Source organism: Tiliqua scincoides, chromosome 2 (assembly GCF_035046505.1).
Source record: "Tiliqua scincoides isolate rTilSci1 chromosome 2, rTilSci1.hap2, whole genome shotgun sequence".
Classification (NCBI taxonomy): domain Eukaryota; kingdom Metazoa; phylum Chordata; class Lepidosauria; order Squamata; family Scincidae; genus Tiliqua; species Tiliqua scincoides.
Genome location: NC_089822.1, coordinates 152,989,212 through 153,004,790, shown reverse-complemented (window position 1 = coordinate 153,004,790; position 15,579 = coordinate 152,989,212). Strand labels below are relative to the sequence as shown.

At 45.0% G+C, this 15,579-nt stretch overlaps 1 protein-coding gene across 1 annotated transcript in view; it reads right to left on the bottom strand.

Annotated features, from left to right (window-relative positions):
* Positions 1 to 13,274, bottom strand: part of ASPSCR1 (ASPSCR1 tether for SLC2A4, UBX domain containing) — a 105,532-nt gene extending 92,258 nt beyond the window's left edge. Inside the window, exons 1-3 of the mRNA XM_066615323.1 lie at positions 13,056 to 13,274; positions 7,376 to 7,431; positions 2,735 to 2,849 (exon numbers count right to left, since the gene is read on the bottom strand). Coding sequence (XP_066471420.1) covers positions 2,735 to 2,849; positions 7,376 to 7,431; positions 13,056 to 13,157 — 273 coding nt within the window. The 5' untranslated portion in view covers positions 13,158 to 13,274. The remainder of the gene's footprint in view (positions 1 to 2,734; positions 2,850 to 7,375; positions 7,432 to 13,055) is intronic.
* Between the last annotated feature and the right edge of the window lie 2,305 nt (positions 13,275 to 15,579).

Genomic DNA, 15,579 nt, shown 5'->3' with positions numbered 1-15,579 from the left:
TAAAAGCATATAACACATATCATAAAAACAGTAGTCAGATAAAAAGTAATCAGGTAAAAAGAGCATAGAGCAGCAAATCATAAAAGAATCAGGCCTGTAACCAAGTATTTAAAAAATATTAAAAGGTGTTGAAAAGATGTTAAAAAGGCTGAGAACTCAGAAGGTTTGTTTAAACAGAAGGGTCTTCAGGCCTCACCGAAAAGTCGCAAGAGAGGAAGCCATTCTTAAGTCAAGAGGAAGGGAATTCCACAGCGTTGGTGCCACTACTGAGAAGGCCCTATTTCTTGCTGCTGCCCCACGTACCTCCCTAGGCGGCGGCACTTGTAAAAAGGCCTTCTCTGATGACCTAAGCGGACAAGCTGGATTGTACAGGAGTAGGCGATCTCTAAGATACCCTGGCCCAGAGCAGTATAGTGCTTTAAAGGTCAAAACCAGCAACTTGAATTGGGCCCGGAAACGAATGGGCAGCCAATGCAGCTGCTGGAGAAGCGGACTTATGTAAATGGGACTTATCCCTGGATAAGTGTGCATAGGATTGCAGCCTAGAATTTGTCAGAGTGTGCAGATATGGAAGAAATTCCAGCACTCGGGTCATTGGTCCTCGCAGTGAAAAAAAATGCAGATATAGTAGCTTCCACTACCAAGTCTATTTACAAATATACATACAGCAGCAAAAGTCTCTGGAGGGCCAGAGACTCATTGGAGACTGGGGGCTCCCCACGGTCTGGATTGGGGGTCTCCTAGGGCTCCTCCACTGCTTGTTGTTTCACAGCTGTGAAGCAGCAGCAGCAATGAAGGAAAGGCTGGCCTTGCTTTGTGCAAGGCCTTTTACAGGCCTTGAGCTATTACGAGACCTTAATTCATTTATATAAGTTAATCGCTAATATATTAATTAATGTAAATTTATGTAAATTTATTCAAATTTCAAATGTAAATTAATTCTTTTTTCCCAGCCCCCGACACAATGTCAGAGAGATGATGTGGCCCTTCTGTCAAAAAGTTTGGACACCCCTGATCTAGGGGGTTCTTGACCACCCTAGAACAGGTTTCAGCAGGCTCACAGGGCTGCTATGTTGAGACAGCAGTAGGAAAGATCTTTCTTCAAGATTTATTCTGTGCACAGTCTTTAGGACACCACCCAGAATGTTTTCATAAGAAAAGTAAGGAATTCTATCTGAAGCAAAAAGTGATTTCAATGATAACAGTGACCCACCACTTGGAAAGCAAAAAAGCAAACCATTGTTTTTAAAGAGTCAGATTTGGGAAAATATGATAAAATCAATCAGGGAAGGATGTTACAGATCAATTTAAAAAGCATCACAGAAAATGAGTAAGTGGCATTGATCATCAGTTGAATATATCTAAGTTTTCTTTAGTAACAGAAGTATTGAAGCTGGAAAAGGAGTATTAAATGCATCAGTTCTCCTCAAAGAGAAAATTTAATTAAAGGGAAATAAATAAAAAGATCAAGATACCATCATAGTAGAATATGAAGAAAATGTTCTAAGACACTCCTATAGCCATCATCCTCACAAAATGCAGGTAACTATTAAATAACTGAGCAAGATCAGGCACACTTCATAGGAAGCTATAGAACAGGGGTGTCCAAACTTTTTAGCATGAGGGCCACATCATCTCTCTGACACTGTGTCAGGGGTTGGGGAAAAAAGAATTAATTTAAATTTCAAATTTGAATAAATTTACCTAAATGACTCTATTAGAGATGGAGCTTATATGAATGAATGAAGGTCTTGCAATAACTCAAGGCCCATAAAAGGCCTTGCACAAAGCAAGGCCAGCCTTTCCTTTGCTGCCGCAACTGCATCACAGATGTGAAACAGCAAGCAGTGGAGGGAGCCCTTGTCCCACAGCTCACATGAGAGGTCTAACAGTTGGCCATCACACTGAGAGCAGCTGCATCAGGCCAGCGTGGGTTCCAGCAAGTCTCCAGAGGGCCAGAGGCTTATTGGAGACTAGGGGCTCCCTGAGGGACAGATTGGGAGTCCTCAAGGGCTGCAAGTGACCCCAGGGCCAGGGTTTGGGCACCCCTGCTATAGAAGATCGAGATTTACACCTATCCCTGCTGGAAATACAAGGCCCCAAAGACCACATTACTGCATGTGTTAAAGAGCTGTCCTATGACAGGAGTCATGAAAAAAATGACTAGCAAACCAGAAAATTTTGATTTAACAGTCAATTTAGGCTACATTCTAGCAATATGGTCAATGGCCAAGCATGATAAGCAGCTTCTCCTCTAAGCACTGTCGATAGTAAGGTGCCTAATTCTGATGGCCTGGAAGTTCAAAATTTAATAGGCATGAACAAATAGCACCAGCCTCACATAAGATGGAAATATACCAAACATGTAGATCCCCAAACATTTAAAAAATGAAAACCTGGAGAACTTCCTAATGTGCAGGAGAATATTTCCTTTATTTTTTTCTATTCCATTATAAATGAATTGTTAGAAGAAAGGAGAAATTGAGAGAAAAGCAGGGACAATAGAGAGTGCAGTTCATATCCTTTAGAAAAGGGGTAGAAGAATTCTATCATCTTTCAAAGAACAAAATATTTCAATAATAGCTCACTTAAAAACGTCTACCTGTCTATAAAGTTAGTGAGAGTTCTGCTAAGGAGAAATCATCATCACATCCCCATCCCTGCCTCCCTCCAATTCTTTAACCAAGACCTAGAAAGATCATGCCTTGCTACAAACTATAATCAAATGACATACCGTGGTTTCAGTTTCCACCCTATTATGAGAGACTGGTACCATCTCCAGTTTGGCATTGTTGGGTAAGTTGGCAAATCTCCATTGTAGAGAAAGATCCAGCACAGTCCTCTGAAACCTGTAGTACAAACAAGTCCAACAATGAACTTTTGAACTGAGACTATACTGGATAATTTTATCAATGCATTGCTGCAAGAACAAAAGGATTCTGCAGTGACAGTGGAATGCCATGCTGCTATTTGGGGAAGCAAAACATTAGAATATAACATTTGTATATATAAGGCCACAGGTTCAATCCCTATTATCTCCCGGTAAATACCTCAGGTAGTAAGACTGGGAAAGACCTCTGCCTGAGGCCTCTGGAGCTGCTATCAGACACAGTAAATAACATTGGGCACTAGACAGACCAGATAGGAAACTTCAAGGTGAAGATCTACAGTGGCAGAGCACACAGTTTTCTTTATATGAAAACTGTACTGTACTTTCAGAGATCACAGACTTAGGACTAAGCAAAGTATCTTCCAAGCACTTACTAACAATTTATTGGTATTCTGTCTTTCCCTATCTGTTCACCACAGCAAACACCCTTCCTCTTTTGGCAAGTGCCCCTTCTCTCATTTCTATCTCCATGCTGCACTTCATAGGTACTCAGAAACTCCAAAAAGCAGCATGGTCAAGACTGGTTGCACCTCCACCTGAACCAGAAATTTGGGGAGCAGGTTCAGTGCCTAAGAGTGTAAAAGATTCCACTCCCCTCTGCCTGAGCCTAGAACTTGGGAAAGAAGCAGGATCTCAGCTATGACTTTCTCAAGGCATTCTGTGTCTCTGAAGTACAGTGCAAAGTCAGAAACAAAACTCTCCCCCTTAGCACATCTTCTGCTTATATACAGGGATGTGGGGTAGGGAGCTTGCGTCCTGAGCTTTCGTCCTGAGCTTGCGTCCTGAGTACACTTCTGTACTGCAGCGAGTCATGGACTCTTCGCTCACAACAGGAGAGGAAACTGAGCGCTTTCCACATGCACTGCCTCCGACGCATCCTCGGCATCACCTGGCAGGACAAAGTTCCAAACAACACAGTCCTGGAACGTGCTGGAATCCCTAGCATGTATTCACTGCTGAAACAGAGACGCCTGCGTTGGCTCGGTCATGTTGTGAGAATGGATGATGGCTGGATCCCAAAGGATCTCCTCTATGGAGAACTCGTGCAAGGAAAGCGCCCTACAGGTAGACCACAGCTGCGATACAAGGACATCTGCAAGAGGGATCTGAAGGCCTTAGGAGTGGACCTCAACAAGTGGGAAACCCTAGTTTCTGAGCGGCCTGTTTGGAGGCAGGCTGTGCAGCATGGCCTTTCCCAGTTTGAAGAGACACTTTGCCAACAGTCTGAGGCTAAGAGGCAAAGAAGGAAGGCCCATAGCCAGGGAGACAGACCAGGGACAGACTGCACTTGCTCCCGGTGTGGAAGGGATTGTCACTCCCGGATTGGCCTTTTCAGCCACACTAGACGCTGCGCCAGAACCACCTTTCAGAGCGCGATACCATAGTCTTTCGAGACTGAAGGTTGCCAATACAAAGGGGTAGGGAAGAAGAAGCAACAGACTTAGTAACAACCAAAAATAATGGCTGGCTACCAAGACCAATAAAAATTTGTGGACCAATGATCCTTTCTCACACAAATCAAACTTCACCTGGTGAACACTATAATTGTGATTACATCTAAACTCTGTAGAAAACCATTTTTCTGTGGGTTCATCCTACACAACTGCAGTAACATTTATAAATCACAATCACATGGGTTGGGCCAACCATAAAGAAACCCTTAACATGAAATAACTGTACCAATTTTATGGCAACAATTTTATGGCAAGAAGCCTTTTTATTCTTTCAAGGAAAAGACCCCATTTCCTTGTGGGTCTTTAAACTTCACAATAACAATACAGTATAGACCAGTGGTTCTCACCCTTTTTAGCCCGGGTCCCACTTCTGAGAATGACAATCTGTCTGGGGCCCACCGGAAGTGATGTCAGCAACCTGGAAGTGATGTCATAGTCAGAAATGACTTCATCAAACAGGAAGTGACATCACTGTGATGTCAGAGCCAGAAGTGATGTCATCAAGCAGGAAGTTCTTGCCTAGAAACTCAAACTGTAAATGACAAGAGACAGTAGTCCAGCTCAGAAGCTTCTTCCAATTCTCCCTGCCCTTGCTACCATTGCTATCAAGCAAAAAATAAAACTACATCTGGAACAAAATATTTGTGAATTGATTTACTACTGTTTTTATTTGTCTTTATTTACAAAATCTCAAGCTATTTCTTGTATTGCACTTGAAACTAACAAACATTGATGTGGCTATTGATACTGTGCTCAGCACTAGCCAGAAACAAGTGCACCCTAATAATGCACCTCAATACAAGAAGTAGCTTGAGCTTTTGTAAATAAAGGAAATAAAAACAGTAGTATCCCCCTCAGAAGGAAGATAATCAGGGACACTTTCCCTCATCTCCCCCAAGCCTAAGCACGTCTACTCAGAATTGACTCCCGTTATTGGCAATGGGGCTTACTCCCAGGTAAGAGTAGACAGAATTGCAGCCTAAGAGAGGAAGGGTGAACATCAGAGAAGTGGCTGGGGGAGCAGCACTCTCCCTGGGTGATTCCCTCCCCACATGCCAGGCTTGCCCACCCTCCCCCCCCCCCGGGCTGCTCTCTTGGCAGGAAAGGATGGTGGCTTCCAGGCAATTTCAGAGAGGGAGAGAGGTTGTGATGTAGAGACGAGAACGGCAGTGGGGTGGCAATGCTGCTTTCAAGGCAGGGTCACAAGAGGGGAGATCACAAGGGTCTGCCTCTACTCACCCAAGCCCTGTGTTCAGGTCTCCGCCTACACTCTCCAGTCCAGCTACGGGGGGGGGGGAGAGCTGCTCTGTCTTGCAACCCTGAGGCAGCCCATTCCATCAAGGCAGCCAAGCTGACAAAGGTCAGTGGGTTGAAACCTGGCTGGCTCGTCCAAGTCTCTCCCGGTCCTTCTTTGCCTGCAATCCATGCCTGCACTCCGCGACTGGCCCCCCTGAGGGAAACCTCCAAGTGCAGAGGAAGGTCCAGCTGGAAGGCAGCAGCACGCTTTCTGGGGAAAGAGGCACGCTGCTTTCTTTGCGCATGTGCAAGCCGCTCTTAGTTACGTCTCAATGCTGGGAAGCTTAAAATGGCGACGCCCAGGCTTTGCCCACTTCCAAAATGGGACCGCCTAGGTCTTTTGCCATCTTCCAAGATGGCTGCCACCAGCTTCTCGCGACCCACCAGAAAACGGATCGCGACCCAGTTTGAGAACCACTGGTATAGACCAATAGACAAGCAACTTCCAAGGTGCTGTAATAACATTTAAGAGAGACTCTCACAACCACAGTATCTGTCCTGGTACTAATGTGAATGGTACAATAAATACTGTAGAACGTTTTGCAGAAACTCTGCCCCAGAACCCAAATTCAGGTTACACACACACACTGCTGTTACCAGTTCACAATCATGACTGGTAATGACTGTTAATATGTTTAGTAGCAGTGGCTAGGATCCAAAAAGTTTGTTGCACTAGTGAAAGCCACTTATGTTCACATAAAGGCTTTCCCATTTTCTGCCAATTTCCCCCTTCAATTCCATTCCCCCACCCCATACCACAACTGACTTCAGAAATCAGATTTTAGATGCTATGAAGGACAGAAGAGTGGGAGATTCAAACCATAACACACCAGGAAATTTTTTTGTGCTAGCCCTATTACAATGCATAGGAGCTGCACATCAGTACAGCAGCATTTTTTAATAGCTCCCATTTGTTTCATGCTTCTACAGGATAACTTTCCAGCAGATTGTGCTTTGAGTAATTAGTCATTTGAATTTTCCACCTCAAGTACCCAAATGTCTTGGGATGGTCCTATCTGCAACTTCAACAACCAGATTATTGGCAGTACTTAATTGTATAAAAGACAATATCGTACAAAACTTTATTGTACAAAAGTCAGAAAAAGTGCAACTGTAAGAGAATAGTAAAAACTGCCAGATGACAAATATTTTACAGCACAACTAAACAAAAATAGTGGCCTTTGGAGGCTAAAAATTCCCATAAATGTTGGAAAGGTCTGTGTAAGCTTCCAAACATCTTTGCATTGTGAGAACTGGTGACTACACTTATACATCAAGCATGTAATCCATCCAGTCCAGTATTCTGTTTTTAACAGCCAACACCAGGGGCTTTTGAAAAAAAAATATAAAAACTGTAAAGATACAGAACAGTCTATCACTTGAAATGCAATCAATACCTTTTTAGCTATCAAAGACCTGGGGAACCACAGGAATAAGGTCTCACCTCATCATCTTGACTATTAGTCACTGATGGAATCCTCCAATTTAAGTGCAGAAAAAGAGAATACTGAGCTCCCATAATAAAAGATCTGACAAATTAGGACAAATATCTGCGCCTCTTAGTCAAGAATCAGACCGTAAAATAGGCCCTATACAGGATCAGAGCCCTGAAAGGACAGCAGCAATGAACTCTTACTGTAGACTCCATGCAGAAGTAATGTCCTAGAAGTACTGGCAAAGAAAGTACAGGTAGTATGTTCATTTATTTACAGCTTGGCTAAGTAGTAGAACTCACTTCAAATCATATTCATTGGGACTGAAATTCTGCTTCTTACAAACATCTTCCAGAACCTGCAGAAAGAATAGACAGCCAGTTAATTTGGAAAGCAAGTTGTCACTTATTCTGAAGGAAGGCGAACTCGAAGTCAATTACCATAGATACTCACCTTTCATATAAATTTTAGTAGTAAAATTTTTGCCAAGTAATCAAGCTCCAATTATCGATTCACCTTATCTCCCGGGTCAATCAGAGGGCAGAGGCTTTCAACTCTGAATAGTTTTGTTTCTTTCTCAAGCAGCAGGCAGGCACTGCAGAGATCATTTGTTTCTACAGCAACTGGGAAATTCCAGCCAAAGTTAACCTTTTATTCTCCTTCCTTCCTGCAAATGCTTGCAAAACAGGTGTGTTTTTTTCAACACCAGGATGGGATCCTCCTTTTCATTTAAAACAAAGTCCCAGGCTACAATTCAATGCACCATTACTTAAGAATAACACCCATAGAAAGCAGTGGGTCTACTTCTGAGTAAAAAGGGTTGCAAATATATGCAGCTGTATCTATCTGCTGTGAATTGAATTGCACACTCCCAGTTATGGGTTGTATGTAGAGCTTCTGGTTTAACACACCAGATACCTTAAAGATGGATTTGATTCATGGATCTCCTGCAGTGGTTCCCAACCTTTTTCACTTGCATATCCCTTGGCAGCCCATTTCCATAAATTGTACCCTTCATATTAGCAAAATGTTTGTAATTAATAATACAAGCCCTCATCTTCTCTCTATGAAAACCCAGACTTCATGTATTCATCACATATTTTCTCTTTTCATCTGTTTGAAGAACAGAAGACTCTGCCTTTGCACTGTTTTGCACCAGAAGTGTCCTGAGAAATTCTGGGTGACTGATCACTTTCCATATTATGTTTCAGCTTTTTTACTGTGCTGGTTTTCAATCACTGGTTCATAGATGAATTGATGACCAAAAACTAGCTATTGGTGGGGTTTTCACAGCCAACTAGCTGCCTCCCTTCCTGCCTTGCTGGTTCCTGCAAGGCATTCCTGCCTTGCAAGGCATTCTGGATCATGACCTGCCTTTTTCTGCCATTATTCCATTCTTTTTCAAGTACCCCTGATGGTCCTGTTGAGTGTCCCTGGGAGTACATGAATACTAGGTTGGGAACCACTGTTTTACTAGTACGTTGTTTACAGTGCACTTACTCTGATAGTGTTTACAAAAAGGTGGTGAAGACCAGAATTTAAAAAGAATAAAAATGTATCTTATGATCTTTTACTGTGTTTTTAATAAATTAGAGACTACAGTTCTTAGGTAACAATTAGTGGTGGGTTATTTTTCAGGATCTGGCCTCGGGTAAAATCAGACAACACTATAGTCAGACACCCCCCTAAGTTTAACCCCCGACTTATCCGAGGGTCATAGAAAATTCCGTGAATGATGGTCAAAACATTCCCTTGACTTATCTGTGAGGTCGACTTAAGGGCGGGTGTCTACGGTGAATAAGTGGCTATGGCCGCAATCCTGACCAACTCTCCAGCACTGACATACCTGTGCCAGTGGGGCATGTGCTGCGTCCTGCAGTTGGCGGGCAATCAAGGAGGCTTCCTCAAGGTAAGACAATGTTTGATCAAGGTAAGGCAATGTGAGTTGCACCGCCCTTACCTCAGTGCTGGAAAGTTGGTTAGGATTGTGCCCTATCTTAGCCACCATAACGCATTCATTTTTCTCCCATTTCAACATACGCTTATAGGCCAAGCAGAGATTCTAACCTACATTAACAAGTGTGACTACATGGGGAAATTATTTCAATTAATTAGACCAATGGCCTGATAAGTATCAAAGGAAAATTACATTTATTCTGGGGATAACATTACAAACTTATCCATGATGCACATATAAAATGCCTCTAATACAAAGTCAGAAAATTACCCGAAGTTCTATTAGGTCCATGACAGAATGAATCATGAGCACTGCATAGCCTAAGAACATAAGAACAGCCTTGCTGTATCTGGCCATAGGCCCATCAGCTTCCTGTATCTTACAGCGGCCCACCAAATGCCCCAGGGAGCACACCAGATAACAAGAGACCTGCATCCTGGTGCAATCCCTTGCATCTGGCATTCTGATGTAGCCCGTTTCTAGAATCAGGAGGTTGCACATACGCATCATAGCTTGTAACCCGTAATGGATTTTTCGGGTTACAAGCCATGATGTGTATGTGCAGCCCCCTGATTCAAGAAACGGATTCTAGATTTTCACAGTGGAGAGAGGTGAAAAGCGGTGTGCCCCAAAGATCTGTCCTGGGACCGGTGCTTCTCAACCTCTTCATAAATGACCTGGAGACAGGGTTGAGCAGTGAAGTGGCTAAGTTTGCAGACGACACCAAACTTTTCCGAGTGGTGAAGACCAGAAGTGATTGTGAGGAGCTCCAGAAGGATCTCTCCAGACTGGCAGAATGGGCAGCAAAATGGCAGATGCGCTTCAATGTCAGTAAGTGTAAAGTCATGCACATTGGGGCAAAAAATCAAAACTTTAGATATAGGCTGATGGGTTCTGAGCTGTCTGTGACAGATCAGGAGAGAGATCTTGGGGTGGTGGTGGACAGGTCGATGAAAGTGTCGATCCAATGTGCGGCGGCAGTGAAGAAGGCCAATTCTATGCTTGGGATCATTAGGAAGGGTATTGAGAACAAAACAACTAGTATTATAATGCCATTGTACAAATCGATGATAAGGCCACACCTGGAGTATTGTGTCCAGTTCTGATCGCCGCATCTCAAAAAAGACATAGTGGAAATGGAAAAGGTGCAAAAGAGAGCAACTAAGATGATTACAGGGCTGGGGCACCTTCCTTATGAGGAAAGGCTACAGCGTTTGGGCCTCTTCAGCCTAGAAAAGAGACGCCTGAGGGGGGACATGATTGAGACATACAAAATTATGCAGGGGATGGACAGAGTGGATAGGGAGATGCTCTTTACACTCTCACATAATACCAGAACCAGGGAACATCCACTAAAATTGAGTGTTGGGCAGGTTAGGACAGACAAAAGAAAATATTTCTTTACTCAGCGTGTGGTCGGTCTGTGGAACTCCTTGCCACAGGATGTGGTGATGGCGTCTAGCCTAGACGCCTTTAAAAGGGGATTGGACAAGTTTCTGGAGGAAAAATCCATTATGGGGTACAAGCCATGATGTGTATGCACAACCTCCTGATTTTAGAAATGGGTTATGTCAGAATGCCAGATGCAAGGGAGGGCACCAGGATGAGGTCTCTTGTTATCTGGTGTGCTCCCTGGGGCATTTGGTGGGCCGCTGTGAGATACAGGAAGCTGGACTAGATGGGCCAATGGCCTGATCCAGTGGGGCTGTTCTTATGTTCTTATGTTAGATTCTAGCCTAATTGGGCAATGTTCATATTATTTTTAGGTACCTCACTAGCCCCTGACTATTTTACAGAGGTAACTTATTTAAACCCTAAAGTCCACCTATTGAAGCCTAGAGCAAAGCAGTAACTGTGTGGAGCTAGATAGGAAATGATGGCGGTTGGGGGGGACGACACAGAGTCAATTACCTTTGCATCCCATCCTTCATACAGAAGGATGATCTGCATATACAAACACCAATCCTATATCTGCACTGCTACAAATCAGAGATTCTAACATAGGAATTTTTTAAAAAATAGCACTTTTTGCTAATGTGAAATAAATGGAAGTCAGAAACCCTTGCCAATCTACCACAAATTATCCAGTCATGTACTGTATCAGTAAATCCTGGTCTACCTTCTGCTTGCCCCATACTACATAGTTTGCAGGCCATTTGGAGAAATAGTCACTGTAACCAACTCATAAAAACACCATGACAAGATTTCATAGAAGAGAAAGACAGTAACAGCCCAATCCTATACACATCTATTCAGAAGTAATTCCAGTTATAGCCAATGGGGCTTATTCCCAGGTAACTGCGGATAGGATTTCAACCTAAATTTGATAAATTATAAGAGAACCTGATATATAGAAAAGTGTAAATCAAGTGAAATTAAAGAACTGTCAGGTCACACTCCAAAAAACTTTTGAATGAGGGTAGCCAACCCGCCATGCTTAGCATCAATCTCCAGGTCAGTGATTTTCAACCTTTTTCATCTCACAGCACACTGGCAAGGCACTGTAAAGGTCAAGGTACACCATCGGTTTTTTGACAATTGACAAGGCACATTGTGCTGCCAGTGGTGGGTTCACATTCCCCAATGGCTCCACTAATAAATGACCCAAATTCCTCCAGTATACCTGGGGACCATTCATGGCACACCAATGTACCATGGCACAGTGCTTGAAAATGGTTGCTCCAGGTGACACCTAAAAGCAATTCCAGAGATTTCTACAGGATCCCCTAGCCTAGCTTCAATTAACTCACCCATGTTAGGAGATTAAGGGCCCAATCCTATCCAATTTTCCAGTGCTGGTGCAGCTTTGTCAATGGGGTGAGCACTGCATCCTGTGTTGGGGATGCAGTCACAGAGGCCTCCTCAAGGTATGGGAACATGTGTTTCCTTACCTCAGAGCTGCATTACGGTTGCATCAGTCCTGGAATTCTAACCTAAACCCAAATCCTATCCTAAACTCAATCCTATCCAACTTTTCGGCACCAGTGCAGCCTTCCCAGTGGGGTATGTGCTGCTTCTCTGGTGACAGGGCAGTCACAGAGGTATCCTCAAGGTAAAAAAATATTTGTTCCCTTACCTCAAGATTGCATTGTGGGTGCACCAGTACTGGCAGGTTGGATGGGATTTGACCCTAAAACTCCAGGAACAACTTCAGTCACAGATGGCCACCTTAATCTGAACTCTGCTACTGACACCTGCCTACATCAGAAGGCACACATTTTTCTCTCTGCCTGCTTCTAATGCGGCCTTAGCTCCATCTTCATCTCCTTCCTCCGTTAACAGGGAACACCATTCCCAGTGTAACACTACTCAGACATTATTTAGGAGCCAATCCTATCCAATTTTCCAGTGCCGGTGCAGCTGCACCAATGGGGCGTGCACTGCATCCTGTGGTGGGAAGGCAATCACAGAGGCCTTCCCAAGGATTACATTTGTTCCCTTACCTCAGGGCTGGAAAGTTGGCTAGGATTGGGCCCTTATTCTCCTATCCACACTTTCCTGGGAGTAAGCCCCACTGACTCTAATGGGACTGACTTCTGAGGAGACATAACTTGGCATGGGCTCTGGGTTGTAATCCTATCCACACTTTCCTTGGAGTAAGCCCCACTGACTATAATGAGACTTACTGCCGAGGAGACATGCATAGGCTTGGACTCTGGGGGCTGCAGTCTCACCCACACTTTCCTGGGAGGAAGCCCCATTCACTATACTGGGACTGACTTCTGAGGAGACCTGCCTAGGAGTGGGGTGCAACGCTGGAGAGCGAAGGGAGCCATTCCCACGGAAGGCAGGGTCCTCCCACGACAGGAGACTCCGCCCGGGAAAGCCCTCCGCTGGTCCACCAGAGGGGCACCTCTGCCTGTTGGGGCCTCGGCACTGCCCTCCCCACCAGCGCCGCCCGAGGCGCAGGCAGCGGAGCCCAGGGCCCGACAGAGCAGCGAGGCCATGGCGAGCCTCTGCTCCAATCAGAGCGAGCCCGTTCCCCCTCCCCCGCCCAGGGCCAATCAGAGCGTGCTCGCCCTCACCTGGAGCAGAGTCGTGCCTGGGCCTACCCGCACCGTCACCCGCCGCCCGTTCGGGGCCAGCACCGTCACGGACGACGCCCCGCCGCCGCCGCCGGCTGACATCTTGCCTCTCTCCTCCTCCCGACACAGCCGCCGTGTCACGCCTCCGCCTCCGAGCAGGCTCTCCGGGGCTGCGCCGAACGGCCTCGGCAAGGGGCGCGGCCACGGCCCGGCTGCTCCGCCTCACGCTTTCTGCTCTCCCGCTCGCAGGACGAGCCGCGCTGCTGGAGTTCCTTCCCCCGGCGCTGAGGCTGCGCCGCTCCCGGCCCTCTGCACGCGCAGCCTTTGCTTGGTCGCCTCCTGTCAAAGCAGAAGTGGGCTGCAGTCCCAGCCACACTTTCCTGGGAGGAAGCCCCGCTGACTAGAATGGGACTGACTTCTGAGGAGACATGCCTAGGATGGGGCTCTGAGGCTGCAATGCTAGTCATACTTTCCTCAGAGTAGGCCCCATTGATTATAATGGGGCTTACTTCTGAGTAGACATGCATAGGGTTGGGCTGTAAGCACACAAACGTAGCTGCCCCCAGGGTTGCCACCCTTTTTGTGAGACAAGGCTCCTGTGCCACTTTTTGACACAGCAACTATCCATGCACAGGTGGAATTTCTGCTTAGAGCTTGGGAAACTTGACAGGGAAAAGGGGGGAGGGGGCAACCAAGGAGGGTATTTGACCAAATGGTGGTGGCTTCCTCCATTTGTAGAAATTCTAAATGCCTCCTTTTTATTGCCTTTGTAGCCCCTTTTTATGACTTTGATGCATGGTCTGTCTGCATGATTTGTCTCTGCCATATAAGATAATGTGAATCTGTGATTATTCATGTGAATTGATTTAATCTTTTCAAAAAAGGTAAAGTATTTTGCAAATAAAAAGTTTAAAAAATGTGTAATAATATGTAGTACAAAACACATGTGGAGACCTGGTCTTTCCCTGCTTTTCTTTCAGAAGTCCCCTCCAGTCCCCTCCATATTTAAAAGATATTTTAAATATCTTTTATATTAATCTGTTGTATGAATTACTATGGGCAGGCCACAATAATTTCAGTATTAAAATAGCCTGGATGCAACCCACATTGACTCTGTAGTAGCCACAAGAACCTCAGATTAACCATATTTGAGTTGTAATATAACTTCTTTAGAGGAGGCAAGATGCTCCAAAATTTACTATGTTATACATCAATGTTAATCCACAAACATACCAAGCCAAAATGTTTGGATCTGAGATAATTCTGATCTTATGCAAATGATACAGGCTCCAATCCTATCCAACTTTACAGCACCAGTGCAACCACAATGCAGCCCCAAGATAATGGAACAAACGTTCCCTTACTTTGAGGAGGCCTCTGTGACTGCCTCCCACCACAGGAAGTAGTGCACACCCCATTGGCACTGCTGCACTGGCACTGGAAAATTGGATAGGATTGGCCCCGCAAATGTCACAAAATACTGCAAAATAATCATGGATATCTTGAAGTGGACTTCCAAGGAAGGAAGGAGTAGGAAGCAGCCTCTTTCTATGGAGCAGATGTTTACTGTGATATGTTTACTGTGCATGTGATAACACAGCCAAACAATCCAAAATTTTCACAAATTCACCATGGGGCAACAATAGGTTAGGCTGGGTCACAGTCCCACTAAAACCAGTGGCCACAACCCTGACTTGGTGTTGGACTGGGGCTACTAGATTTCCATCTCCTTAATCTAAATAGGGAGAGATCAGTTCTTGTTTTCATCATAGTCACCACAAGTTTACAGCAAGTCAAGTAGGTTATATATTTAAGGGCACAATCCTAACCCCTAATGTCAGTGCTTTCCAACACTGACATAAGGGCAATGCAGCTCTGAGGTAAGGGAACAAACCTTCCTTTACTTTGAGGAGGCCTCTGTGAGTGACACCCAACTGCAGGATGCAGTACACGTACCATTGGCACTGCTATGCCAGTGCTGGAAAGCACTGACATTAGGGGTTAGGATTTTGACCTGAGTCAGAAAGCCTATCTTGACATTATGCAAAATTTTATGGACAATACATCTTTAGGAAGTAAATATTTGCAAGCCTGTTTTTGTTATTGGGCAGGATTGAACACCTTGTTCAGGGTGCCAGCTTTTCAAGGTGATAGCTGGCTGGTTAGCATGGACAGGAACCCTAGATAAGACAGTTCATTCAAGTCTTGAGGTGGAAAGAAATCTTAGTGGCAAGTGGAATGCATTAGGCCTCCTCCTGACACAGAAGGACTCTGTCTCAGGGCCCAGTCCTATCCAACTTTGCAGTGCCAGTGCGGCTGCAATGCAGCCCCAAAGAAAGTTAACAAACATTCCCTTACCTGGAGGAGGCCGCTATGACAGCCCCCCTGCTGCAGGATACAGTGCATGCCCTGTTGGTACAGCTGCACCAGCACTGGAAAATTGGATAGGATATGTCCTTCAGCCAGCTTCCTCCAGACATTATGCCAGCCTACTGTACCTCACCACCAAGTTCAATAGTACTAC